This window comes from Notothenia rossii (assembly GCF_949606895.1).
Source record: "Notothenia rossii genome assembly, chromosome: 1".
In the NCBI taxonomy this organism is placed as follows: Eukaryota; Metazoa; Chordata; class Actinopteri; order Perciformes; family Nototheniidae; genus Notothenia; species Notothenia rossii.
The window spans coordinates 32,157,763-32,185,741 of NC_136912.1; the positions used below are offsets into that span (position 1 = coordinate 32,157,763).

Below are 27,979 nucleotides of genomic sequence, written 5' to 3' on the forward strand. Positions count from 1 at the left end.
TGTTCAAAATATGGAAATTAGAGCTCCGACAACATATAGCAGAACCGGCCAGACAGGTCACAACCTCCCTCCCACACACACATCTGTCACGTGACCTCTGACCTCCCACATTGTTTAATGGTTCATCAGGGTGCCGAGGCGGGAAAACGACCCCAATGACCCAGCTCTTCTTTCCTTGCTATTTTCAATACATTTCTGCAGATCTTTGGTCATTAAACTTTCCTTTTCTTCCATTTTAAATTTCAAATATGGAATTCTTATAATTCTGAACTGCAAGGAATAATCTAGACTGATGTTACCCTTTAACACAAACTATAGTAACCCTGAATGAGGTCAAAGCTGTCGAGTGCACCTTATTTATAATTGTAGTGTTGCTATTCTAACCATGCCTCTCTAGTAAAACTGATCATTTATCTCATAGGACTAGGATCTAGTTAGATAAAAGCTAAATAAACATGAATATAAATAAACAATAAGATTATGTTTCATCTCTTTTTCTTACTTTTGAGAAGGACGAACATGTTGTTTATCTTTGAACTTAAATCGGTGAGCAAAGCCAGACCAAGCATTCAAAGTGTTTGAGGTTGGCTCCCCCTGGTGGTCGGACACAGCCATGATGTTTATTCAGATTTTAAATTCTCTATGTCCATCTTGGTGACATAAAGCCAGAGCTCATGTACATTTTAATAAATAATAACTAAAAATGATTACTTACATTTTCAATGAACCACAACAGGGTTTGGTGGATTCCAACCATTTATTTTGACTTAAGAAATGACTTGAAGCAAAACAATAAATAAAACAATCAATAGTAAATTGGCTTTATTGATACTAATTATAAAGAGCAAGTGCTTAGATTAAACTTTAAAAATAAAGAATCTGTTAAAAAAAAAATATAAGGACATGTAGGCATGAATTACACATTTCATACAGTAACGTTGATAACATGTTAAACATACTAAACGAGAGCCTGTACATGAATACCTTCTAATAATAACAACAATACAAATAATAATACAGACAGACATACAGACAGGAAGTCCCTGTGTGGACCCCTCCTTCATACTTTATATTGCAGCAGCCAGACCCTCACTCATAACAAACCACAGCAGCATTACATCTGCACACAGATGCTAAAAACTGAGGAGAAACTTCACCAGTGTGTGTTTGACTATGCATTTTAAACATGATGTGAACCATTATTACATTTGTCTTAACCTTCAAACTCGCTTTGAGTTTTACTATTGAAAAAGCTGCCTTAGAGTTTGGGGAGGATTTCACATCACTGACATATCAACAATTCATTCACATACAGAGACACTTCATTTTCACGTTCATTAACCATTCTTCAGATGAATCTCATCCACATGCCGAGTGAGCTTCATACCACTCGATGCTCACAAGCTACGTCTTCTTCCATTTATTAAAGCAGACTGTAAGAAAAACGTCAGCTTTCTCCATTCAGAATAATGCTAACTTGGGTTGACCTTCTGAGATACCAAATCCATTTAAGTACACTTATGTCCGGAGACACTGAAAACAAAACAAGACAAACAGAAACACATTTTCCTAACAAACTTTATTTGGAGAGTTGAGAGTATTTGTAAAGTTTAAACCGCTTAGCTTTATCTGGAGATGTTTAGCAGATTATCTTTAGTGTATATGTGATAATATATGAACAGATCTATACAAAACTAATCCCGGTTATATGTAGGTCTGCTCAAGATAATCTGTTTGACAACTCTAGATAAAGCGAAACAGTAGTATTTCAACTAACATTTAAAAAACACTCTCGATAGGCAGACTCTCCGAATAAAGTGTTTCCCACTTTTGCTCTAGAAGCTGAATACTGACATTGCATTAAATAATTTAAGGTGATAAAATGACATTAAGTTACATTCAAATATTTAAATTCTCCACTAAGAGACGACTGAATACTTATCACTGACTCTCTGGGCAAAAGAAACCTCAATGCCTGGATTTCAAACACCATTTGATTCAGTGTTTGTTAGAACTGAAATGTTTACGCTTGGACTAACAGTGAGCACTTTGCGTCACTAAAAGTATGAGAGACTCGTTGTGGCATCCAGGCTGAAGGGAATATTCCATTCTGCAGCCCCTTTCTCTCCTGAAGAATCACCCCCCGTCCGTATCTCCACAGCTGATCCTCATCCAAACCTGAAGCACTACTCAATCCAACCACAGGTCCTGGTTGGTTCATTCCTCTGGTTTTTAAGATGTTCCAGATGATGGAGAACAACATTTGTTTCTCAGTGTCTCACTTCTGTGGAAACTCCTATCTCAAATCACTCTTTTAACCTTCCAGTACAATTCCCGGTATAACACGTTTCCCCGTAAAAACTCATTTTTTAATCCAAGCTCCGTTGCGGGAGAGTCTGAGATCACTGTACAGCAGATATGATCCGCTCTGAACCAATCGGCCTCAGACGTGTTGGGCTGTTTGCAGACGAGCAGCTCCTCTGCGTTTTAGAATAACTCCTATAGTCCTACAGGCTGTTCACTTGCCGTGGCGGCTCCCGGGTTGGGCCCCGGGACTGAAGGAAGAGCCCAGGCGCCTCCCGTGGCTCCTCCAGCGCTGACGCAGCACAAAGTCGTAGTTGGCGGAGGTGCACATGGCATAAAATACGTTGGCTTTCTCAGGTATCTGGAGCTCTGAGGCGGAAAGAGGAATGAAGCATTGCAATTTATTTTTCATCAGCCTGATTTATCTGCTTCTATTTCAGTTAGAGATTACAGGTATTTCTCAGAATGATATATCGTGGTCATTTTCAGAAAATGACAGAATTAAATGATATTTGGAATAAATGAAAGCCTGATTGAAGGCAATGAAGTTGTATTTACTGTTTTAGATGACATTTTTTGATTTGCACGGCAATTTATTAAAGGCAGTGCCATTGAAGGAGCTGGTTTTTAATTCCTTTACTAGACAAGACATTAACTGCTTTCGCACAAACGTTTCTTTTTTTGTGCTCTCAAATTACTCAGGGGGTTATGGCAGTTTTAGGTCTGATGCTGCTTATCTGGCTGCTTTGTAGTTCAGTACATAATGAGCCATATGATTACTATTTTTCTCTTTCTTTGAGTGTGTTCGACTGATTAAAATAAAATCTGTAAAACTAAGTGGAAAGCTTTTTTTTTTATATGAGAGACAAAATGAATTAAAAAAGACAATAAATCTATTTGTTTAAAATCTGCCGAGAGTGCCGTAGAAATTGTGCAGGCACAGGACTGTGTGGTCGTGTATAGAGTACTACGCCATTGGCCGTTTGGCTTATGACTTGTATATGACCCCAAGTAACCGACAAAAAGAGAGACTAGGTGTACAAAAGAAAAGGAGGCTTTAGAAGTAATCATGTTCTTACTGCAGTAAGAAAACATAAGATAACTAGAGAAAAAACCTAAGAAGATTTTCATATTTTCAGAAAGCGAAACATTTGAATTTCAACCAAAAAGCCGCTGACATTTTACAAAAAGAAAACAGGTAGACTCTTCAATTTAAGTGTTGCCCACTTTTCTCTAAAAGCTGAATACGAACATTGCATTAAATTATTAAAAGAGATAACATGACATTAAATCAAATCAAACCATTGAATGTTTGACTAGAAGACGACTGAATAAGACTCTGGACAATAGAACATCTCAAGGTCAGGAACCAAAACAACGTTTGTCACTTTGTTCGTAAGTGCGCTCGGCACAGTGACCAACAGTGACCAACAGCGAGCAGCTGGTCACTGTTTACGTAGTTAAAAAAGGAGGTAGCTCCTTAGTATTATAGTTATAGCTGCACTCAGAAAACATCAGACTGCTACAGGGAAAGCCTGAGAAGAAGATATTCACCTTTGCCATTGCTGAGCACCTGGCAGAGGTTGAAGCTGCAGCAGCTGACGTCCTCCATGTTGTGCTTCTCCACAGCTCTCTGGATTACCTGAGGCGTGTGGTCCTGACTGGTCAGCTGCAGGAAAAACACAACAAATTGTAATTTGTTAGTATCTATACAACATATTATTGTAGGTATTCCTGCATTTAAGATATTGATTATATTTTCAGTGGTAGCAGTGACTATTTTAACTTAAAGTAAAAGTGTTTTATAATTATATATTGGTTTTTCATACAAATATGGAATTTAATGTATCTTATTAATTAAAATGTTTGTATGTGTATTAAACTGAAATGTAATCGAAAAAACTGTTAGTAGCAGCCTACATGTATAATGTTTTCCTTATTCATAAAAGTAGTGCTAATAAAATGATGTCCCAGGAAAATAATACAAAACAAATGTAGAATTCCAATCATGCACAAATCTTATTTTAAAATAATCTTGTTTAGGTTTTTTTTCGAAGTAATACGGTGGACACAAATGATGAAGCAATACCAAGTCCTTCCTCTTCTTCTTTTGTTTTTTCCTTCGGCTTTGCTTTTTAGAAAGCCTTAGTCGACTATAAACAGGCCGGCTGACCTCAGAAACACTCATTATGAAAGCATTGTTCCTACCAGTATGCTTTTGTAGACGTTTCCATTGCTGACAGACTCCACGCTGACCCTGACGATGCACGAGTCTGCCACCTGTTTGTTGTAGACGGGCAGCGCGGCCGGAGGAGACGACTCGGGGCTCAGCCCCAGAGAAGAAGAGCTGAGGTCGGGGTGTGAGGAGGAGCTGGACAGACTGGGGGAGGACGAGGACAAGGAGCTGGAGGAGAAATCCTCCGCCACGTTGTGGAGAGAGCCGGAGAGCGTCTGAGGGGAGACAGAGGAGGGGATATGAATATGTTCTCATTTAAAAACTATTCCCCAGCTTTTAAACTAACTGGGTAAAGCCCTGTTAAAATATCCTTAGTTGTTTTATGTTTTTAATTAGCGAAACAACAGGCGGTTTAACACTGGTCAATGTTCAACGTTTTTGTTATTTTGATTCCATGAAATGTCTTCTTTTAGACAAGAGGTAATAAAACGTCTAAAATAAAGATGTCGGTGGGCATTTTACTGACTTTTTTGTGTCAGTGGATTTCTCCTACATTCACCAAAAGTTAGCATGCCTCAATTTGAATATAATATTTCAGACAACCCGTAATCGAAAACTAAATGTTCCTATTGTAAGTCAACTACTGGATTTTATGGTGATTTTTTATAGTAATTTATTTTCACCCCTTCACCCGTAGAGGCTTGCAACATATTGAATTTTACAGAACATTTCTTAAAGGCTGTTTTCCCAGGGGCGGTTCTAGGGGAGGCCAGTGCCCCCCTAACACTGACCTCTGACCCCCCTGCGGCCCCCCTAAAGATGAAAAGTGAAAAAAGTGAAGAAAATGAAACATTTATGATTTATTACACGATTTATTGAATGACGGAATAGGCGGAACTAACGTTATTCGTCATTCTAGTCGGACCCATTAGAGTGGTGCACTCACTTTCACTGTCCGGCTGAAGTGCACGGAAAAAAAACAATTTTCATCTTGGATCATCAGAGGCTGTTGCATCCAAGAAAGACTGATTGAAATCTACGTTTCGAGAGACTACCACGATAATTGAAGGTGAGTTAAACTATTGTATCCGTGTAATTGTAGATGTAAAGTAGAGATGTAACTGTTCATTGCCTTTATTTTTATATAAATATGATATGGTGTTAGTGCAAAAATTGTACTATAACTTAAGCTGAAGCTAACAGTAATAACTATAAGATATATCTGAAATAAATAAGTGTACTGAAACAAATACCAATAACTGTATTGCATTGTTTTCTTATGCGCAATTACTTCATACTGTCTAGTTCTCTTTTTCGTCCTGCATTTATTGTGCCCCCCCTCAGAAAATAAATGGCCCCCCAGTGGCCCCCCCAGTCAAATTGCTCTAGAACCACCACTGCGTTTTCCCAAAATGTGTTTTATTTCATACTCCGAGGCAATAATCTGCCCTTGAGTAGCACTTACATGCATACACTTTCAACTTGTTATATTCTGAAGGTTTTTACGGAGCTTTTTGCTCACATATCATTAATAGCCAGATTTTTATTAAATTGTTATATTTGAGACACATTGTGATAATTGATTTTATTATGTGTGGGTATTTTCAAATTGATACAGTAATAGAGAGGTGAAGTCCCTCCCCTTCCAGTGGACCTCCATGGGACCTTATTTTGGAAAAATCCTGTATTGAAGTCAATGGAGAGAGAAAGATTATCTTTCGATCCTGTTTGAATTGTGCCACGAATTACACATACGATGTTTGTCAATTTAAAAGATAATTTTGCAAGTAAAAAAAAAAAATGTGTCGTAAAACTGTGAAATAACAAAAATGCTTGTGTGAAACGCAAAATGAACTACATCTCCTGTCCCGCACACGTCACCAACACCAAGATGGCCGTCACGTTGGCACATTTCACCTCTTTCTTTCAGAATGAGGCGAAAAGTATAAAAAGAGGTGAAAATCACTACAAGTCTGGGCATGTTGAGAGCTGTACATACGAAAAAGGGGAGTTAGTCGGTTCCGTAAGAGCCAGCATGCAGGACCGGCTTTACAAGGTTTCGGTGAGTAACACGAGTGTAATGTGTAACGTTAATGACATCACTTACGCAGTGGCGTAGCAAGGAATTATTGTGTGGGTGGGCCTGGAGAAATTTAGGTGGGCCAGGGGGAGACTTATTAAGCGTGGGGTCTGAGCTGAAACTTCATTAATGATTTTAATGATTTTTTAATGCACTAATTGAACATAAGCAGAAACTAGCAGTGAAAACAAAAACATAGGTTCTCAGAATGTGTTTGGAGCATGATCTTTTTTTTAATAGTCTAATAAATATAAAATCATTGCCAGTGTTATCAGTTGCAAGTGTGTATTTGTTGTAATAAAGATAAAAACATAATACATTTCACAGTAATTATAATAAAAACTAAAAACGATTTCCTTAAAAAATATATGATTCATCACACTCGTGACCCATGTCGTGACCCCGCGGCGAGCTGGGGGTGTGTCAGTGATTTGGCGGCAGCTCTTTCACTCAAGATCGCTAACGAACATTCTATACTTAGAGAGAGAGAGAGAGAGAGAGAGAGAGAGAGAGAGAGAGAGAAGCCGTGCTGTCTGCTTAGTTGCAATACTGTAGCTCAAGCATTTATGCAATTTAGGCCTATAAATTGTTTATGTAACTTATGTGCCAGTGTGTCCATGGTTTTGAGTCTGTGTGTGTGTTGAGCGCAGCGCTGTCTGCTTTTTGCAGTACAGTAACTAAAGTAGGACTAAGCATACCGGTAGTTTCTGTGGACCTGTCTGCCCGTTTTGGGAGTGCACTACGTGCGTGCACACTTGTGTGGCATTGCTTGGGATGACCTAATTAAAATAGCGTCCCCCCAGTAAAAACATCCCCACTACACCACTGATCCAGGCTATAAACATGTTTATTTCTGCTGTAAAGTTGGGCATTTTAACATGGGGGTCTATGGGAATTGCTCCTTTCTGCATCCATCCCCTGTTGGCCACTAGAGGAACTGCAGTTTGTGGCACTTCCTTCTGGGCTTCCCAGCTCTGCGCTATAACCATAGACTGTATATATAGGCTATAACGCGCTGATTGGCTGTGGGTGGGCCAGACGTGCATGTGGGTAGGCCCAGGCCCACCCACAGCTACCACTGCACTTACGTGACTCTGGGATTTGTAGTCTTTCTAGTTGCGTATTTTTCATAGTCTTATATTTCAACAGTTTTACGACAAACTGTGATTTTTTTGACATGGAAATGATTTTTTAAGATTGAAAAACATCATATGTGTAATTCATGGCACAATTCAAACGGGATCGAAAGATAATCTTTCTCTCCCCTTTGACTTAAATACATAATTTTTCCGAAATAAGGTCCCATGGGGCGGAAGTAGAAGGGCGGGACTTCGCCTCTCTATACAACAAGATACAAGTTGACCTCAAAATGTATTCTTTATAATATGACAACGAAATAGCAGGAGTTTAGCAACGGTCTTAATCAACTGTTCAGATTTATGTTGAGGAAATTAGCTTATATTCATTAAGAGAAAGCATAATTTGCTTGTTTGAACATATCATTAATTATGCCACACTATACTGGGATATCACACAGGAGTGTGTCGGTGCTCACCTTGAGTTTGAGTCTGAGGGGGGAGGGCTGAGGGGCCGAGAGGTCCTCCATGTCCGAACTGCTGGAGCCAGAGGAAGAGACGCTGATCTGGTCAGCGTGGGTCTTCCTGAGGGAGCTTTCGCTGGATGTTCGCAACCTGCACAAACAATACAAACACTGTTTAGTTGTTTTTTTCCCCCTGAAATATCCACTTAAATAAAGTTATAAAAATTAAGCAACATAAAGATTTACGAATTTTAGAGGATGTTTGATAATGCCTCATTAAACTGCATATGCTTAAATAAAAGTACAGTTGATCTCATGTGTTTTCATACTGTAAATGTGTTTGGTTCCATTTTTTCTAACATTAACAAAGCAAACTCAAAGTGTTGTGGTTCTGACACATCTTACAAACAATGGGATCTATATTAATGCAGTCAATGTAATAACAGGGCAGCTGTTGATATACGTTACAGGCTAGAAGTTGTTTTCCAGACTTACGAGACAAGTTTCTTAGTGAGCAGACGGCTGCTCCAAGAGTTGGGAGAGCTGGGACACGGGTCCACCGGAGGCTCCAGCCCACGAGACAGCTCATAGCTTCAGGGGACAAACAAGAGATACATTAGCAAAGGATCCAATCCTCTTCCATTTAGCCTGATTGTATTGCAAGTGTAAAAAGTGTGCGTGTGTTTCTCACCTCTCCTGGTCTGTGAGCAGTGTGTGTGCCTGCACCCAGGCGGCGATAAGAGAGTTTACTGGAAAGCTGTAGTGGGAGCAGGAGGCCTGAAGCTGCCGGATCTGAGAGAGAATCTCAAACTCCTATTAGAGAAATACAGAGCACAGATTAAATTAGAGTACAGCAAATAGCATGGCAGAACATACAAACATTGAATTTACTGTATAATTGACTAATAAAATAGAGAGAAATTATAGGCATTTATACAAGACGCCACTAGGAGGCAGCACGTACCCGTCTGCGCTTCTCAAAGTTGATTAGTGCACCCTGTGAAACAAAAACAGTGTTAAAATAGGGCATCGAAAAAAGCATCATAAAACAGAAAAAAGTATAACAACGTGTGTGTGTGTGTGTGTGTGTGTGTGTGTGTGTGTGTGTGTGTGTGTGTGTGTGTGTGTGTGTGTGTGTGTGTGTGTGTGTGTGTGTGTGTGTGTGTGTGTGTGTGTGTGTGTGTGTGTGTGTGTGTGTGTGTGTGTGTGTGTGTGTGTGTGTGTGTGTGTGTGTGTGTGTGTGTGTGTGTTCACCTCCACAGTATCAGTCAGTGCTGTATCCAGCATGGTGAGGACGGTCAGGTAGGTGCCGAGGTACGGCACAACACCACTGCTGGAGTTCTGAGGACACAAATCATTTTCACATTACATTACATTTCACCTTGCCCTAAATGTATAACATTTGGTTGATAGCACTAGCAAAGTTCAGGTATAAACAGTACAAGATGTTCAAAATAAGTCTTTGTTTTTAGAGGTATAGGGACGAGGAAGCGTTTGTAGGACAAATATAATAAAGGTTATCGTTTCAGTTACATTTGATTGACACTGGATATTTTGATTGAGTATACAGGAGGACAGAATGTTGAGCTACGTCATGTTTAGGAATATAAAATCATCTACAAAGTAGAAATGTACACAGACCATCACTACGTAAACAAAGGGAATATGGGGGTATAAAACATTTGACTCACGACCCCACCTTCACTAAGTAAACTGTCAAACTGTGAGAAACACTTCAGACGTCAGCTTTATGCCGTTCACTGAAAACTAGAAGTCATGGGATCTGGACAAGTGGACATTTTCCATCGAGTTAACAGATTGAAAAAGAAGAGGGAACTGAAAATGAGGAGTCTATTTGAGCAAATTATAATCAGCTTTTGAAACATGTGACTTTTAGGGAAGTAGAATTGATGATCAAGGCAGAGAAAAAAAGAAACCTCTGCATTTTCATTTAATTTAAAAGCTGCACATTTTGAGGAAGCACGTTGTTATTTTGAAACAAAATGAAGACTTACAATGTGTCTGGACACTGAGCTCGGGGTGGCACTGCCATCTGGGTGAGTCCCATCCTGCAGAAAACAAACAACATGTCCAGTCAACACGTGACAGTGCAGGGTGTGCTGCAATGCGTCACACGTTTGTTATCTTCAGGGTGGAGCACCTGCTGACAGGGTGTTGTCTCCGCAGTTACGAATAGTGAGTGCCCAACCAACTGATTTTATTTGAAGTTTTATTTGTGTTGGCTGCTAACAATGACCTTTTCATTATGTCCCTGATAACATTCACAGAATACACATTCATATCAAGTGTTCCACAGGGAACAAAGGACACAGAGTGGCAGGTCAACTGGACATTATTTCAGTTTTGTAATAAAGACGCATGATTGGCCCAGTAATAGGAAAGAAGAGAAAATCCCATTGGAGAGAACTTTGGGATTTTAGACTTTGCAAAACATTGACATGCACAAAAACCTATAACACACTACAGGAAAGGAACCCACAGACCATAATAAGGCCCCTTTAACCAACGGTAAGACGCCATGTGTAGTATTTTCCTAATTATATTTACATGTTTGTGGGATTCAATGGTGGAAAGTACCATTTCTCATGCACTGTACTTAAGTACAATTTAGATGTACTTGTACTTAACTTGAGTATTCCCATTTTCTGCTACACTATGCATCTACTCCACTACATCCCTCAAATACTGTCATTTTAACTGCTGTTCATGTTTTGACTCCTTTAGTTAAAGGTGGGGTAGGTCATTTTGGAGAAGCCAGCTCGAGTGCGCTAGAATTTGAAAATACACAGCCGGAACAAATCTGCCACTTCCTTACAGAGCTCCTTCTCTAACACACACGAACGCGCACATGACCAATGAGGGCATGAGATAAGTTTGTGCACAGATGGAAGGCTGACAGGCAGGTAGGCCATCCAGTTATTTTAGCCAGACCGGCTAAAATGATTTGTCGTGCTTTTTACAGCGCTACGGCTTCCACATATGACGTTTTTTTTATTGTTTTTTTGTCAAAACACTTAAGATATTCATTGCTATCGGGATGCTAAGAGCATTCCATGGAATATAACAAAAAGTGTTTCTGAAATAAATTACATTTATTCGATACAAATACAGATTGATAATAAAACACATTATTCTGGTTAAACCTTAGACATGACTGTTATCCAGCAGTGTAAAAAGTGTATAAATGAAGTTATCTACGTGATAAAGTATCAACAATTATTATCCAATGATATCAGGGAAAATATTCTGAAAAAGGACATAACGCATCATGATTACTTTGAATATTTTGATACTAGTTCTTTCATACTTTTACTTCAAAAGTATTTGTACATTGTTACATTGCTACTATTATGCAAGTAAAATATCCAAATACATCTAGTACAGGTGTGTTTATCACACTTTTCATAATGCGGCAAAGTGGTAATTCTGGAGATCTTTTTTGATCAATTGGATGCAACATCATGTTTGTTTAAAGAAGAAATATGAATTCACCTCCACCAGGATCTCTCTGCTGGTTAGCACACAGTTCTCGTCAGGGAACGTCTCACACAGGTGGTCGAAGGTGTTCATGCCTTCCCTGAAAATAAACAGATTGCAGTCAGTCAGTATTCACTAAGACAGAGGCTGCATGCTCAAAAAAACAGACCATCGATTTAGGGAAGCCCACTGTGCGATTGATTTTGATCTTTAATCACACAGTTTTCAAGTAATGAGTGACTTGTAACAGCTTGCTGACCTGCTGACAGCAGCCCAGGTTTTCTTGAGGCGATACACAGCGTTGGACTGCAGGGCGGAAAGGATGGCCCTCAAAGAGGAGAAGTTCTTCAGCTGATGGCACTCCTGCACGGAGGAAATAAAAGAAATACATATATATTATGTCTTCGTTCATTTATATTGCTTGATGTAATGAAATTATTTGAATGTTTAGGCTCTGACCTGAGCAATATGGATCCACCTCTCGATGATGCGTGCCCTGAGTGCAGGACTGGTGTGAGAGCAGCGAGGTGAGCTGGGGGCCGTGGAGGGGTACGGGAAGTCAGAGGAGGGGGAGGAGATGGGGGAGGAAGTGGAAGGGCAGGGCGAGGCCGTCCAGAGGAGCGAGGTGATGACACGGTTGGTGACAGCGTTGAACTGGGAGATGGTGGCGCGGACGCTGGGCGCAAGGTTTCGGTTTTCCTTCTTGTCGCGCTGGGACCAGACGCAGCCCAGGCAGTGGAAGGGAACCACTCGGACAAACAGCTCCTGAGGAACAGAGGGTGGAATAATCTGAATAAAGTGACCCTCACAGAGTGGGGCAGTGATGATGTATGTTTGTAGGCCATAGAAAATAGCATTGCAAAAGGTTCCTGTACAAAAAGCAATTTTATTTTCCACTTGATTTTTTGAATATTTCAGGAAATAAGGTTTGTGGCAAACATACGTTTATGATACTTCCACGTTTTGTTCAGCAAAAGTGAATTCCACATATTAACACCACTTTTAAAATAGCAATCAGACCAGAAGTAAAAAGCTAACGTTAGACTATTAGCGATCTACGTCATGGTCCCATGCCTCAACTTCAACACTGCTTAGCCAAAGGTGGACTTACGTTAGCAACTATTATTTTTATTGTGCGTAAAAGCTTCAGACATTCATCAGTGGGGTATTCACTGACATATTTTATGTCCTAGAACTAAACGTGAACACTTGTCAGCTTGTACAGATTGACTTTGGGACGAGGGGGTTTCAAAGTACTAAAATGCTAACTCTTCCAGGTTTAGGACTCTTTCTGCACAACTCTATTGACACCGAAACTATCTTGTCAATGAAACCTACAGCGTCCAATCGGGTCAGCTGCTCCGCCACTTCTGTCACAGGGAAGTCCATAAAGTTGTGTTTGTACTCCTCCTTAGCGGACGTGTCTCCTGCGTCCTCCTGATCTCTGAGCTCCTGCTGCGATGATTCACTGCTGTGTTCTGACGCAGCCTTGATGCTATCTGTCAAACACGCCGAATCATAAATGACAACGAAACAGGATGCTACAGAATTGTATATGACCCACAATCTATCATAATCACTTGTCCCATTCCCTCATACCTTGATCCTGCAGCCTCTTGAGGAGAGTCTCTGCAGACTGGGCCAGGCGTCTGAAGCAGAGGCGATGGCGCAGGTGGACACACAGCAGCCGGAGGGCCGGGTAGTGGGGGGGCTCGTGGAAGTCTTCACCGTATTCCTTCAGCCACAGCCGGATCACCGGGGGTAAGGTGCTGAGGGGATGATCGAGACGTCAATGTGTTAATCATTAACAATATAATGCGGGCCATCGTAAAGTTCAGCTGGGGTTGTGTCCAAGCAAAGGACCCGGGTCTGAATCCGGCCCGGGACCATTTGCTGCCCGTCTCCCTGTTTCAATTCTGTCTCTAGAATAAAAGGCAATTATTTGTGGCAATAAACTGAGTGGGCAGGTACACAAATAACAATCAAAAACTAAAAATGATTTACTAGACTCCATCACACTATATTATAAATAAATATTAAGGCACAGATCAACATGAGGCCATGAAAACATTGGCATTATTTGTAGCAAACTATAATAATGTGGGAGTACACTCCAATGAAGTAATTCCACCATTCCACCAATCATCTTCAATCTCAGTTCAAACTGATGGCAGATGCAAACTAATCGTTGCTAATGGAGTGAGCGCACTCACCTGCGTGGGCAGACAGTGTTGTCCAGGTTGGCGATTGAGTCCTCTCTGTAGGAGAAGATAAACACACAATAACACGTTAGTTGAGAACATTTCAGTGAAAATCATCACATTATGAAGGTACAACATGGTGACTGAAAAGCTCCTGTAAAAAATAAATGTCTATATTGGTTCATTCTGTGGAAATGTCCTGCAACACACTGTGACCTTATAGAGTGATGAGTGCAATCTTTATATATACAGTCTATGGTGTAAACAGATTAAAGTCTTCCTTAGGAATCCATTATTGTATATTAAAAAATCAAATATATCCCTGGACTGCATGTGTAGGAAGATGGCCAAAGTTTTCCAGCCTATTATTCTCTTTCATGCTTTAGAATGTGACAAAACGAGCAAATTAGAGATTGTGAAAGTAGAAAAAACATCGATGATGTACTGTACCATATATCAAAGTTGTTAAGTGGTTGATTAATGACAGCAACACAATGGTACATCCTGCACAGAATCCTTGAAAGAGCAAAAGGCTGCCCTGAGGCTGGCCTTACGTAAAGCTCACAGGAAACCTGTTGCCACCAGCAACACAGATATCAGGGCGAGTGTTTGACAAATAATATATCAACTGAACAGCACTAATGGCCACAGTTTCACACAGGCAGACATTCAGCAAAGGTGAACTGAGCACCATAAAGAGACACAAGTCCAGACAAGTTATATGGACCTGATCTCAGTCCGTTTAAGCAGCTTCATTATGTACATTTCTTCAGATTATGAAAAACAACATGACTTATTTTTAAAGTATTAAATCCAACCCTGAAATATAATGGCAGCATTCCTCACTTAGTCTAATTCAATCTCAGTGTTTTTAACATCACTGAGCTCAGTCTGGTGGAGAAGCACCTCCGCTGGGTGTGGAGGGTGTAGTCGTGACCGCTCTGGAATGGAACAAAGCTCCTGAATGCTTTGTTTCCTTCATGTCAATGAGATTTGTCAGAGAAACTCGACACACGTCAACAGAGGTTTGCCTTGTGAATAGCTGCGTCGCCGCACAGAGAGGCAACAGCTGTCTTCTTTGAAATTTGATGTGTGCATCTGGAATGCAGTTAAAACTGGTTATGCCCTGCTTACATTTTCATTACAGTAATGATTTTTCTAAAAACCAGCATGCGCTGATACAACAAATCAAAGCTGATTCGACGTTTAGGAAATATTAAGGAAATCAAACCTGATAAGGAGTTGCAGAGGCCAAGAAGTTAAAGATTAAATGAACTTTTCAAGAGGGGTTATATACAGGCTGTGTGCAACCAGTCAAAACGTAATGTAATCCTGATTATTATTACAAGATAAACCAGTATGACTTTGCTTTTGGAATATTTTTTTTTTCAAAGCACACACAGCTACATTTAGACACATTGTACGTGTGATGGCTAAAGAGGCGGGATATCTCCAAGTGGTTGACCGATCACAACTGAGCCGGCCAGCTAACCAATCAGAGCAGACTGGGCTCTGGTTTCAGACAGAAGGTGAAAAGAGGTGCTGCAGCACAGGCGGTATTAGAAAAATAAAGTGCTTTTTGAACATTAAAGCATGGAGACATGTCAGAGTTGAGGCACAAGCATATTAGGGCCCTTTTAACTGCGTAGATTCAAATGAACAAAAGTCAGCCTCACCTCTGAAACAGCAGCTCGATGAGGGTGCTGGTGGAGGTGAAGGCCCTGTAGGTGGAGAGGAAGACGTGCATGTAGTCCGGCTCCTGGTGCTCGGGGGCCACCAGGTGTTTGATCAGACGCTCCAGGGAGGCGGCCTTCAGTCTGCGCAGCTTCACCGTGTGGTAGTGGGCGAAGCTGAAGGCCGTGGGGGGCTCCGTCGGCTCCGAGCAGGGCAGCACGGGCTCCCTGCGCAGCGTGATGCCAAACACTGCCCCCTCCTCCTCCTCCTCCCCCCACTCCTGCACCTGATCCTGCAGCAGAGAGCAAGAGATCAAAAAAATCACCAATGCAAACGATAGAGCCTTCTGTGAAGCTACTTTAATCTGATATGCAGGATTACAATGACTCCAATCAGCTTGGAATCTCACAACAGAAAGACATAGAATATGTATCACACACATCCTTTACAAAATGTCATCACTGGCTGTTTGAACTATTGTAACAATTGAAAATGTATGCAGTAATTATAGAGCTGCAACTACCCATTATTACTTTCTCAAATCAAAAATCCAGATCTTGGACTGACACAAGATCATCACTTAAATATAAGATTAACATAAAATACAAATGTTGCATTAAGAATGCTCTCAACTAAATGTTTAATCAAAAAAGTTAGTGGAAGTGGAATTTCAATTAGAAGTATTTTTTACTATATTATTTACTTTAAATATGTTTTTAATATTGAATCTCTCATGTTGTGACAGATATATTTGAACAAACAAAAAATAACTGATCAATTATAAACCAAAATCTGAGAATTATAATACAAAATATTATATTAAAAAAAGTGATTTTTACTGTAATTTAATGGAAGAAGGGTATGTCATAGCGAAATGAGGGTAAGAACTATGTGTCATTGAAAATTCAAACCAATTTGTTCTTAGTCGTCCCATTATATTTCTCTTTAATCACAGACAAACTTAATTGACTTACTTAAGATAAGGGAGGACCTGTGGCTGTCACACTCAACAGTAAGTCATTGCTTTGTAATGAGACTTGTAGAAAATATGATGGTGGTTTGTCCTCACAGGCTTTATTTTGCACATATGCAAACACAGAAGCATAGCATGCTTCAGAAAACCTGATGCCACATGGCTGAAACTCAGATCAAAACTCAGTGTGCTACAATATTACTAAAATGAGTCACTGGTGGATCTACATGAATAAATCCATTATATCAATATGAGACAACCAGAGAATATTGTCCTTCTGAAGTTGACTACACACGTAGATAAATAATAATAACGTTTCACAAAATGACATTTTACAAATACACAAGTAAATTGCCTTCACAAACAATAACGACCACATTTAACTTAACCTACCATAGATAATTGCCATTTCCCCATGTTTGTTGTTGAGAGAAAAATCCCAAAATTGTGTCTGTAAACTCCTTTTTTGCTGCAGGCGTTAAACCCGCAGAAATTAAGGAATCAGCGACGACCTCCGACGGTCCACTTCGGTCTGAATAGTATCTTTCATGTTTGAGAATTCACGGAAGTAATACCGATGCAATTAAACAAAGAGTAGTAGTGCCCCGGCGTCGGAGAGGAACGGCCGCAGAGAGTCTGTGGATGAACCGGTCTGACGGAGGGAGGAGGACAGGGAGAGAGCAGTCACTCAGTGGGCGGAGCTTATCGTACAGGTGTGGGCGGAGCTTTAGCTACTGACCAATCAAGGTAAGGAGAATAAAAACATCAGTTTTTAATATGCGGATTTTAAATTAACCTATCAACCATGATACTGTTACCAAGTTATTCAAGCCTGTTTACGCAAGTGAAAGATCAAAAAAGCAGATTACATTTGTGAAGAAAAAAACCCTCCAAATAACTTAATATCTTAAAAGACTTAATATGACTTAATATGAACTTTGAGAAACAAATTCATTATGTTGAGGGCTGTGTATTGGCAAGAATCTGACAATATTATATGCATCACGATACGATTAAATGTACTGATATATGCTGAGATAATACAGTAAAAGGAAATATAGGGTTTCTTTTTAATCTTATTCTAGGAGACGTAAAAATGTTCATTAGTATCAAGAACACAGCTCCATAGTCAATAAAATACAATAACATGCAATATAGAAGTTTAAATGTGTTATGGACTTACAACAGTGGGATCTGAATCGGAATGTAAGCTATTGTCTTTGAATGTAAAACATTTTTTTTAGCTTTTGACGGACAATAACGCTAACGAAGAGGAGTATCACAAAACATGTTATTGAATTATTTGATCATTTCTTACACCCACGGGATATTTTTTCTAATCACAAGGCTTTGTTTTCATCTTATTCTTTGTCACATTTACTAGCAGAAATTGAATTTCATAACAAAAAGTGGGCTAAATTAAAGAGAGCCACCTAAAAAAAGCCACCACGGGAGGCATGTGGTGCACTGCATCGTGCGTTGGTGTTCGGATCAGGGGGTCACAGGTTCAAACCCCACTGCAGTCAGCACACCGTTCTGTCCCTGGGCAAGACACTTCACCCCAAATTGCTCCTATGGGGATTGTCCACAGTATTGAGTATGTAAGTCGCTTTGGAAAAAAGCGTCTAACAAGTAACATGTAATGTAATGTAAAAGCTCAAACCTATTAGTTAAAATATATTAACAAATAATTTACAGTAAACTAAAAACGTATTTGTATCTGGTTTATGGGTTTTGGATTGAAATGAGTGAGATTTACAGATCTCACAGTACTGTGACATCTGGTGGCCACAGTGCAAACATCGAAAGATGAACTTTCAATCATTTCTTCTTCCTCACGCTCTCTGTCTGGACAAAGGGGGCTCGTCAGCTTTTAAACTTTAACCCCTCATTCATCAGAAAGTGTATTTTCAGTTGCATCAAAACTGATCATTTTACAGTAAAGGTATGAAGGAAATATTCTGTCAGCTAGATGCAAGAAGCTGATTCCAGGCCGACATCAACATGGAACAGCTCATTTCGGAGCCACTGCCTCCAAAGAATCCAGTCGGGAGAGTGTTTTTCTTGACGGCCCCTGACTTATGTTCCTGCCTATGGGCCCATGGTGTCAGGAGCGTGGCGCGACATACCACATAAAACAGGTCTGTTCTGCTTCTAAAAATGTACTTTAAGGGAGCACACAATTAGGAAATATACACTTGAAGAGCCTGTCATACTAAAACACTGAATTTCATTACATCCAGAAATAATTTGACAGGCAGCAACACATTTTGGAAACAGCTGAATCAGGGTGTCCACTGGGCTTTCAGGTCAAAGAGAATAATGAGCTTTTTGTTTCTCTAATGAGTTTCTCTCTGACCTGAAAATCTATCATCCATGTTTGCCCATGCCAGCTAACCCTGCACAGAGGCTGAACAAAAGGAAGTGCCAGCAGACATCTCAATTAGTCCTCATTAGACACATGAATGGGTGATGAGCATGGGCGGATCAGGGGACAATAGGACCCTGGGCACAGGCATGCAAAAGGCCCCACCACCTCTCCTCCACACTATGTAGTTGTTTAGCTTCTTCTGTAGTCATTTTGTGTCCCTTTGTTGTTCTTTTATAGTCTGGTTTTTGCCCCTTTTTTGTAGTCATTGCATATCTAGGTGGTCCTTTTGTTTACTTTTGGAGCCATTTTGTGTGTTTTTGTGGTCGTTTTGTTCGTTGCAGTAATTGTATTCATCATTTTAGTCTCAGATGTTGCTTTGTGTCTACCTGTGGCTATTTTTTTGTTATCCTTTGTGAAGTTAAGGTCTCTTTGTGGTCTAATTTGGGTTGTCATTTTCTTTCTTTGCAGTTGCCTTGCATTGATATGTGTTTTTGGGTGTCAGTTGGGTGCTATTGGTCTATTTGCAGCTGTTTTGCTCTCTTTTTTGTCCTTTTATGTTTCTCAGTGGTCCGTTTGAGTCTTTCCCTGTTTCTGCCTGTTTGAATTACATGTTGGGCTCCTGTCCCTAGGTACAATTGGTCTGTTTAATAATCCATCCATTGTAATGAAGTGACACTTTTTTTTAATGTGTGTCTTTTAAACCCTCACATGGTTAAACGGCTAATTTTAGCTGAAACATGATGCACTTCCTGGAGAGTCTGATCAGGTGACTAGTCAGTGTCACAGAAAGGCTACCTGTTGATGACCTAATGAGTGAAAAATATAGGAGCTGAACAGGAACGACAGCAAAAGTTCCCAGAGACGAACAATGACTGGATATGAGACAGCTGTTCCGTCTTAAAATGTACCTAATAACTGATGGAAGACTTGCATAACAGAGTACACTCAATATAACAGTAAATCCCATCAAAGAGAAGAAGGCAGTCAATCAGAATGAATTATTTTACTATCCACACACACCCAGTCACTTCAGACACACATTAGTCGGGAAGATATGTCAATAAATCGATTACTCAGCTGACCAGTACATTTATCAAACATTATTTAGAAAAATTGATCAAAAGTTGATTATCAAATCAAAATGTTAAATATTTGCTTTAGGGACAAAATGCATTAACGTTAACCAATTTGTTTATTGACAGAAAATGAATCACCAAAAATCCTGACGATGGATTAAGTATTAATCTCAATGAGTTAATAAAATAATGTGACCACTTATTTGCTGGCTATAGCTTTGACAAAGTAAAGTGGCTGCTTGTCATGCTAGTTTTTTTTTTTTTTCCTTTAAATGACTGTATATCTAATATCTCTGGATGGATGGACAAAACAAGGAATGTAAAGATAATGTGCTGAGCTCTAAGAAAATGTTGTTAAAAAAATTAAAACCAAACAGTTAATCAAAGAGGAATACAGATAAATCAGCACTGAAATTACGGCCATAGGATTTGGTGATGGGGACTCGTTGCTAACGCTGATGAGAAGAACATGCAGACAGAGTCGTACAATTGGTCTTTTCCCTACAATACAACAGACAAATATAGCCTCTGGCATTTCAATCTGTTGACATTTTTAAGGTTATATCATAACACCTACTCGCTCTAGGTGAAATACCTCACACATTTTAATATTTCCATGTTTCGATGGTGAATCCTCCTACATGTGAGAAACTCTCCTACGTTCACTGTGTGTGTGGGCATCCGTCCTGCTCTGCAGTGGAGACATGTATTTATGCTTTCACTTCTTTGCATGATGTCCATGCCTGACATCCATACAACAAAAACAATGACATCAAGAGAAGTTGTTACAGTAAACTGCAATGAAGGAACCAAGCAGGTGAATCCCTCACGTCAGTCATTTTATTTTTTTCCTCACCTCGAGCTGCCCATCCGTGTCCAGTGACTGGAAGCTGGTGAGCCACACGCCGGGCTCCGTGTCCGTGTGGATGTGTCCACTGGGCCTGGTCCACAGCAGCTTCTTCATCCTGCTGCGGAGGCCGCGGGAGTCCCCTCCATCAGCACCTCCACCCACAGAGATAAAAGTCCTCATCTCCAGCTCTGAGTCACGCTCACGGGCCCACACACCGAGTCAGATCTCCCCCACACCTGCTGCCTCATCTGCGCCAGGAAGGAGAGCGAGAAAACATTAGTTCCTTGCTGTATCAATTTCTGGTTATTTTTTTTTTATTACAATTGTTAATGCAATCGCAGCTTAACATTTGAAACGCAGTGTTCCTAAATTTAAAATTCCAATGAAGAAAAATATATGATGTCTAGACTGAGCTGAGGGGGAACCCTCTTTACAATTGAATAACAGGAAATAATCTGTGTTGCAAAAGCATGCACAACACATTGCGATCTCTACTCTGTGTTGTTTTTACTGACATGGCCTTACTGGCAGATGCTCTACAAGTATATTTACTTTATTTGAATTGTATAATCGTCATAACAAATGGTTTAAAAATGGCCACACAGAATAATTTATAAAAATATTAAGACTGTAATTATATACAGAATATAACTTTTAACCAATGCTCAAAATTACATAAAAATATGTCTTTAAAAGAAAGTTACAAAATCTACAAATTCCCTTGCAACCATCTCTCTAGAAATCTATGCATCTTCTATAGCAGCCTCAATTAAAAAATCTAGCATTCAAAAAGGTACTTTGAATACAAATAAAAACATATTATCCCCAAAACTAATTTACCGTAATCTTTCTCCTCATGAATCTGCATCTCTTGAGTGTCGATGAAGTCCATGTCCAGAGCCCTGTTGGTTCAGGCAGAGACAGTGTGAATCTTAGAAGGAAGAGACTGTGGCATATATCAGAGGACTGATTGTTCTCTGTGTTTGTGGGCGGATGATGCTCCGCGCGCATGTCTAACCGTGCGTGAGTGTGTGTCAGCTTGGCCTCCTTCCCTTGTTGGATCTGCACTGTGATATATAATTATATTCCATTTTGATTTCATTCCAGTTCACTAGCTCATTAGAATGAAACAAACTCATTGCCTCCATTTTTTATATTCAACATAAACAGTGTTGAATCACTACTTTGACTTGACTAATTTCACATTTCCATAGTTTGGTTAAATTACTTTTTTGCATTGTTCGTATACACAAGTTATTGAGCCGTTTCCGCTCTACATCCTGAACTCCTCCCTTCGATGCAATGCACTTCCGTTTTGGCGGACTGGGTTTGTTTTGCTAGCTAGCTCCGTTGTGCCGACAAAGCACTGATATCGCAGAGACAAAGAGGATATAACAATTACAACATGAAGAAAAGTGGTTCGGGAACTACGTGTGCGGTAGTTGGTTGCAATCACTCGAGAAAGCACCTGAACGAGTGGTTAGATAGAGAGTGCTACGACCACAAACCAGCACCCAGCACCCAGCCATGTTGTTCATTAAATACAGATAAACACAACAAATACTGCATGCATTGTATTTTTTAATATTATATATGAATATTTTCATAGTGATGTAATTGTGTGGGCTGCTTTTATATTTTAATTTGTAATACCTGTTAGGATTAAACATGTGATCTTTCTTGTTGAAGCCATTTCTTTAGTTTCCTCTCAACAATTAATTAATTCAGTGTTATTTATGTACAGTATGAGCTTAATATGAATGATGAACTGTGTTAAAAGAAATTGTAGCACTCTAAGGAACATATGAAATGCAATAATGCAATAACAGTGCAATAATGAAATTAAATTACATCAAACTTTATTTTCACTCAAACAGTACAGGCACATATGATATATTGCACAGCATAAAGAGATCATGTAAATTGTGCATTATGTAAACAACAGACAACTGTTGGCTCCTGTGGGCATGACCTAAATAAGGCAGTTTATTTTGGTTTTAAAATGCTGAGATATTTACTGCAGAACTGTAACCTTCCCTCAACAAAATCGTCAACAATTTTCGGGAGCATGTGGGCAAAGTAGAATGTGCGCAGCCTTATGATATGCAGATGATATGATATGATATGATTCAGACTGTCCATTGCTTTTCCATCTATTGCCATGGATTGAACGAAGTAGGAGCAAATTTTGCTGTACGTTATGCTGGGCCACGTCTTCATGTTATCCTCCCAGTTTTGCATTGAATTCGGGTGGGGGAGAGTAACGCCATCTCCAGTCAAAGAAGTAGAATCGTGTTCCCAAGCTAGCATCACTGTTAGCATCGAAATCGCTGTGTTTACACCAGTGCCCGTCTGACTGTTTACACCGGTTTACACCGACAGACGCTGTGCAAAAGACTTCCGGCGGAAATAAAGTGCATTTGTGTAGGGTTATGGCGCTACCCGTGTTTTGGCGCGTAAACTTGTCTATAGTTAGCTATTCAAACTACAAAACTTAGGGTAATAAAATCAGAGAATTTATGTTGCTTTTTGACAGAGTTCAAGATGTTCTGACCATCTAAAAGTAGAATAGTGAAAATTGTACAGGTCAGGGGCCTCATGTATAACGCAGTGCGTAGGATTGACGTGGGAAGGTTGCTTATGTAGTAGAAATCCAAAAAATAGGTCCATAAATGTTCTGCCACTTTCCGATTCACCAAACATTGCGTACTGGCGAGGAAAGTGCGTATGGCACTTCCTACGCCGGTTTCCCTTTATAAATCACAACCGACTAGGGTGACCACCTGCTAAGAAGCCCAAGGGGGGACAAGGGGTATGTTTCTGAGGGACAATGTGGGACACTGCCCGGCGCGGAAGTGGTTTACCTATTTCTAGCACATACCATCTTACATAGTACATTAATAGTGCCCTATTCCACTAGACATGTGTAATATCTGATGTATGTCCATCAATAGGCCACCAATGTGTATTTCTTTCTAAATAAAGATTCATAACATTTTGAACAATGAATTGGCAAATGCTATTTAACTTAAGCAATTTATTCACTTCAAGCAACATTCATGAGAAGGTTCCAAATGTTTTTTCAGTATAGACACAGGAGTGCGAACCCATCAACATCACAAGGTGACAACAATGCAAAAAGTTGCCAACATAAAATCCTATGCAGAACAATGACATTTTCACCTAAAAGGCAACTGTAACCTAAAAATGGTAAATTTGCAACCCTGTAAACAGTCCACCAATGTTCAAAATCAGTCAAACTACATCTTAGAGAAATGGGATATTAACTAGTTTTCTTCAGGTTTCTTCTTGAACTTGTATTTCTTGTTGGAGCGTACAGCATTGAGGAGAGCCTTCTCTTTCACTACATAAGAGTAGAAGTCCTTGCAACTGAATGTGAAGTTGCTCTTCACCTGGATTTCTGACTTGATGAGGTTTACCGAACATCTGTTCCTTGTGTCTGTCCAGCATCCTGTCATCAGTGAAAAGACCCTCTCCACTGAAGCATTGGTGATTGGTACACTCAAGAGGAAAGAAGCTAATGCTGTCATGTTTGGTGTGTGTGTGTGCTTGAGTAAGGTGGCCCACTTCTCAACGACTGAAGCTTCTGACTGCACAATGGCCTGTTGGTGTGGCAGAACAACACAATACTCATCATATAGTGCATCCATGTCCAATTGCTTGCTTAGCTGCAGGACTTCTACAGCTTCACAGAGATGGGTGAAGTTGAATGGGCTCTTCTGTAGTGCCAGGCTAGCCACTTTCTTCTGGTAGTTGGAGTCTGAGAAGTCATAGCGCTGCTCCAGGTAAGTGAGAGAGGACTGGTAGAAGTTGCACATATCCTCTCTGAGCACAGCTGCCTGCCTGTCTGGAAACTCCTGGAAGAGTACACCCGTCTGGGCCCCAAAGAAACCATCACTCTGTCGTTGCTGTAGCTTGGTTTTTAGGGTGAACATCATATCGTAGAGCTCACAGACAGTCCCATCTTCTCGCTCCAGCACCAGCACAGTGTCGTGGAAAATCTTCAGCGCATTGCTGAGGAAGGACAGGTAAACCTAAAAGAAGTAAGATGAGTCAATGATCACTCTTTGCATTATCATAATTTCTCTTATCCCTGTTGAATGCAATTCAAAATAATTACCTGTAATTCAAGGGGGTTGCCCTCACCATCCTGGTCATCCCTGAACAGCCGCCATAGTGACTTTGGGCACTGTTCCTCTCCCAATGAGAGAAAATAGGCCTTGATAGGAGCCCAGCAGTCATGAAGCCTCTTCACTGCAGGCCACAGGCTCAGCCATCTTGTGGGCACATGTCTAAGCAGGGACTGGTACTCTATCTCCACAAAGGTGTGAACTGACTTAAGTTCCTCAACGCGTTTGGCAGATGAGGAGAAGTGGCTAAAGGTCTTGTTGACAACATTTTCTATGTCGATATTTAGCCGATCTCCTGCGTGTTTTGCACTGTTGTGAACGATGTGGGCCACACAGTTTGCCTTCAAAATAGAACTGTTGTTCTCTTTCAGTTTCTGGAAGACAGAGTTGTATCTCCCATAATTCACACTAGCATTGTCAGCACTATACGCAGATATCATGTCTAGTCCCAGTCCGTTTTCCTCCAGCTTGGTGACTATCTGGTTGTGGATCGCGTCAGATGTTTCATCACTGTCATCATAGAAATCAATGACCTTCGTCTGTACTCCCAAGTCTGGCGTCCAGTAACGCACTGACAGTGGGAAGAGCTTGGTGGTCCCATGATTGGAGGCATCTGAAGCCACTGAGAAGAATGGCGTGTGGGCTGTGGAGACACACACAGATGGGGTGAACTTGAGAGAGATTCTCTAAAAACAGATTATTACAAAAATACAAGACACTACTTTACTGTTTTGATCATTATTGATTTTATATAAATATAATCTATACAATTATTTAGGCCTACATCTTTTCAAAAATCATAGTTGCTTTTTTTTGTGAAATCATATAAGGTACACAGAGCCTGGTTTCACAAAGGCACGGAAGAGCCTTTAGCCTTTATGTTTGCGTTGGCTACTGATGCTATTTAATTTCATTGAAGTGAAGGAAACGTTGACTTTTAACATAGTAGAAGAATATCAATATGATTAGACATCAGTTAGCTAACGTCAGATAAATAGCTAACACAATATTACATCCATGAACATAACTTTAAATGTACCTTTAGTTGTTGCCTCTCGTTGCTCATGTAGTGGTCTTTTGAGGACTTTGAAACAATCTTCGACAGAGGCAGGGGCAAGCACATCAGTGACAATAGCTTCTGCCTTCGTCCGACCACAGGCCATCCTCTTGGCAATGTCCGAGTCCGGATAAATCGTTGGGGCTAGCTTTATGCCACAATCTCCTGCTCGATATGATGTAGCGTGTTGGACAGTGTGATACACACTCGTCACCTCTGCAGCAGTGACTTTGTCAGCTAGACAGTCGTTTTTGGGTCGGAGGAAAGCATCCATAGATTTCGATGTCTCTTTTTGTTGGACATTTTTCTTGTGTGTGTCAGTCAGTCTGTGTCGTTTGACATCGTATTCGCCTCCATGTCCGATTGAGAAGGACGTTTTGCAAATGTCACAGAAAACCCTCTCACTATCCCCCTCAACAGCCTTCAGCCACACATATTCCCTCTCCCACTCTTTCCTGTACCCACACCTTCTCTTTTTACTTACTGGTGCTTCAGACGCCATTTTCTATAGACAAGTTCACGCGACAAAACCACGGGTAGCGCGGCATAACCCTACACAAATGCACTTCATTTCCGCCGGAAGTCTTTTGCACAGCGTCTGTCGCCGCGCGTGCGGCCGTTTGCTGTCATGACGACGACGCAAAATTTGACAACCTAGTCAGCAGTTATACTGGGGGGTGGGTGTGGCAACTGTAGCGTGCTGAACTAGTCTCAAGTAATGCTAGTTTGGCTGCCAAGAGCTCAAGAAGCTAGAGCGAGCAATTCTTTTTTGAGCAAGCATTGATTATGCGTGACATGGTCTCAATTTGCGGGACGCATGAATTGGGGTTCAAACGCTGTGCGTGCACGCGCTACGCGGGACGGGTGGTCACCCTACAACCGACTCGAAATGCGGTGCAGCTTTTGCGGGCTTCACGTGACGCCCATATTTGCCTATAAATAGTCAAAGTAACGCCCTTTCATTCATTCATTTTGACTGACTGCATGGAGAAGATCGCAGGAAATGACTACAGAACAGCTAAAAAAAACATCTCACACCGTGTCAGATTTTGGTTATTTTTGGGAGGTCGAGATAAATCATATTGTTTGGTGGATGCAGTTTGAACCAGAGTAGCAGCATGGAGGTCGGATCGTCACCAAAATAAATAAATAAGTGGTCCGAAAAAGGTTCATGACAAAATAAATACACATAGCCTTCCTCAGGCAGTGTGTTTGTACCGGGGACAGGAGACCCCCCCTTGATGAGAAACTGTAAGAAATGATCGGGGAATCCCTCCGGAGTGGAGTCATGACGACTGGATCTGAATTATGTTTTTGTATTTGGTGGTTTGTGCCCCAGCTGTCGATCAGCTGTGCGCAGCGCACTGCAGCCTGTGCATCTCAGTGACGGGGACCTGAGATACTACCATGTGGTGGCAGCGCTGGGAAGCTCCGTGTCGCCCGGGTTGGTGGGATTTATCGCAGCCCCCCCGCACCATGGCAAATATGAGGCGATTAAGGCCCTTCTCCTTAAGACATTTAGCTTATCTGCTAAGGACAGGGCCCGCCAGTTACTTGACATTCAAGGCCTAGGAGACAGCAAGCCATCTCAGCTGATGGAGAAAATGCTAAATCTGCAAGGGGGGGAGGATCCCCGGATTTTATTCACGGAGATTTTCCTGCGTCACTTACCTTCCCGGGTCCAGACGGCGCTAGCCAACACACCTGTCACGGAGCCCCGTGCTTTGGCTGAGGTAGCGGATCGTTTTTTTCTGGCTACACAACAGCCAGGTGCAGAGACGTTAGCCGCGACGCTCAGCGGCCCATCTGCAGTCAAGAAAGCGTGGCGGAGGCCGGACACGGCTGTGTCGAGCCGGCGTGGAGACACCGGAGAGTGCGTTTACCATGCACGTTTCGGGTCAAGGGCGAAGAGATGCGTCGCTCCGTGCAGCTACAAACCCCCGGGAAACGGAGGGGCCGGCGCTCAGTAGTGGCCCTGAGCGTCGGCGGCACGTGCAGGCTCCTCTTTGTTAGCGACAGCGTTTCGGG

At 41.0% G+C, this 27,979-nt stretch overlaps 2 protein-coding genes across 5 annotated transcripts; both read right to left on the reverse strand.

Moving 5' to 3' along the window:
• Positions 1 to 738: 738 nt before the first annotated feature.
• rgl3a (ral guanine nucleotide dissociation stimulator-like 3a) lies at positions 739 to 27,716 on the reverse strand. Of its 4 annotated transcripts, none has more exons than XM_079642806.1 (19): positions 27,623 to 27,716; positions 21,584 to 21,645; positions 20,750 to 20,991; positions 15,476 to 15,765; positions 13,812 to 13,856; positions 13,198 to 13,367; positions 12,937 to 13,097; positions 12,058 to 12,363; positions 11,858 to 11,961; positions 11,614 to 11,698; positions 10,116 to 10,169; positions 9,355 to 9,441; positions 9,065 to 9,097; positions 8,792 to 8,913; positions 8,596 to 8,691; positions 8,116 to 8,251; positions 4,513 to 4,755; positions 3,859 to 3,973; positions 739 to 2,673 (listed from the first exon to the last, which is right to left on the reverse strand). In XM_079642806.1, the coding sequence occupies exons 3-19, from the start codon at positions 20,921 to 20,923 to the stop codon at positions 2,519 to 2,521; spliced, it is 2,376 nt and encodes a 791-aa protein (XP_079498932.1). In that variant the 5' UTR covers positions 20,924 to 20,991; positions 21,584 to 21,645; positions 27,623 to 27,716; the 3' UTR covers positions 739 to 2,518. The 4 variants fall into 4 exon arrangements, with proteins under 4 accessions (XP_079498932.1, XP_079498931.1, XP_079498934.1 ...); XM_079642805.1 differs by lacking the exon at positions 27,623 to 27,716 and adding an exon at positions 21,762 to 22,425; XM_079642808.1 differs by lacking the exons at positions 21,584 to 21,645; positions 27,623 to 27,716 and adding an exon at positions 16,840 to 20,584 and having other exon boundaries at positions 20,750 to 20,865.
• LOC307018143 (uncharacterized protein) lies at positions 23,523 to 25,382 on the reverse strand. Its single transcript, XM_079648263.1, has 2 exons — positions 24,885 to 25,382; positions 23,523 to 24,798 (listed from the first exon to the last, which is right to left on the reverse strand). The coding sequence occupies exons 1-2, from the start codon at positions 25,332 to 25,334 to the stop codon at positions 24,031 to 24,033; spliced, it is 1,218 nt and encodes a 405-aa protein (XP_079504389.1). The 5' UTR covers positions 25,335 to 25,382; the 3' UTR covers positions 23,523 to 24,030.
• Positions 27,717 to 27,979: the final 263 nt, after the last annotated feature.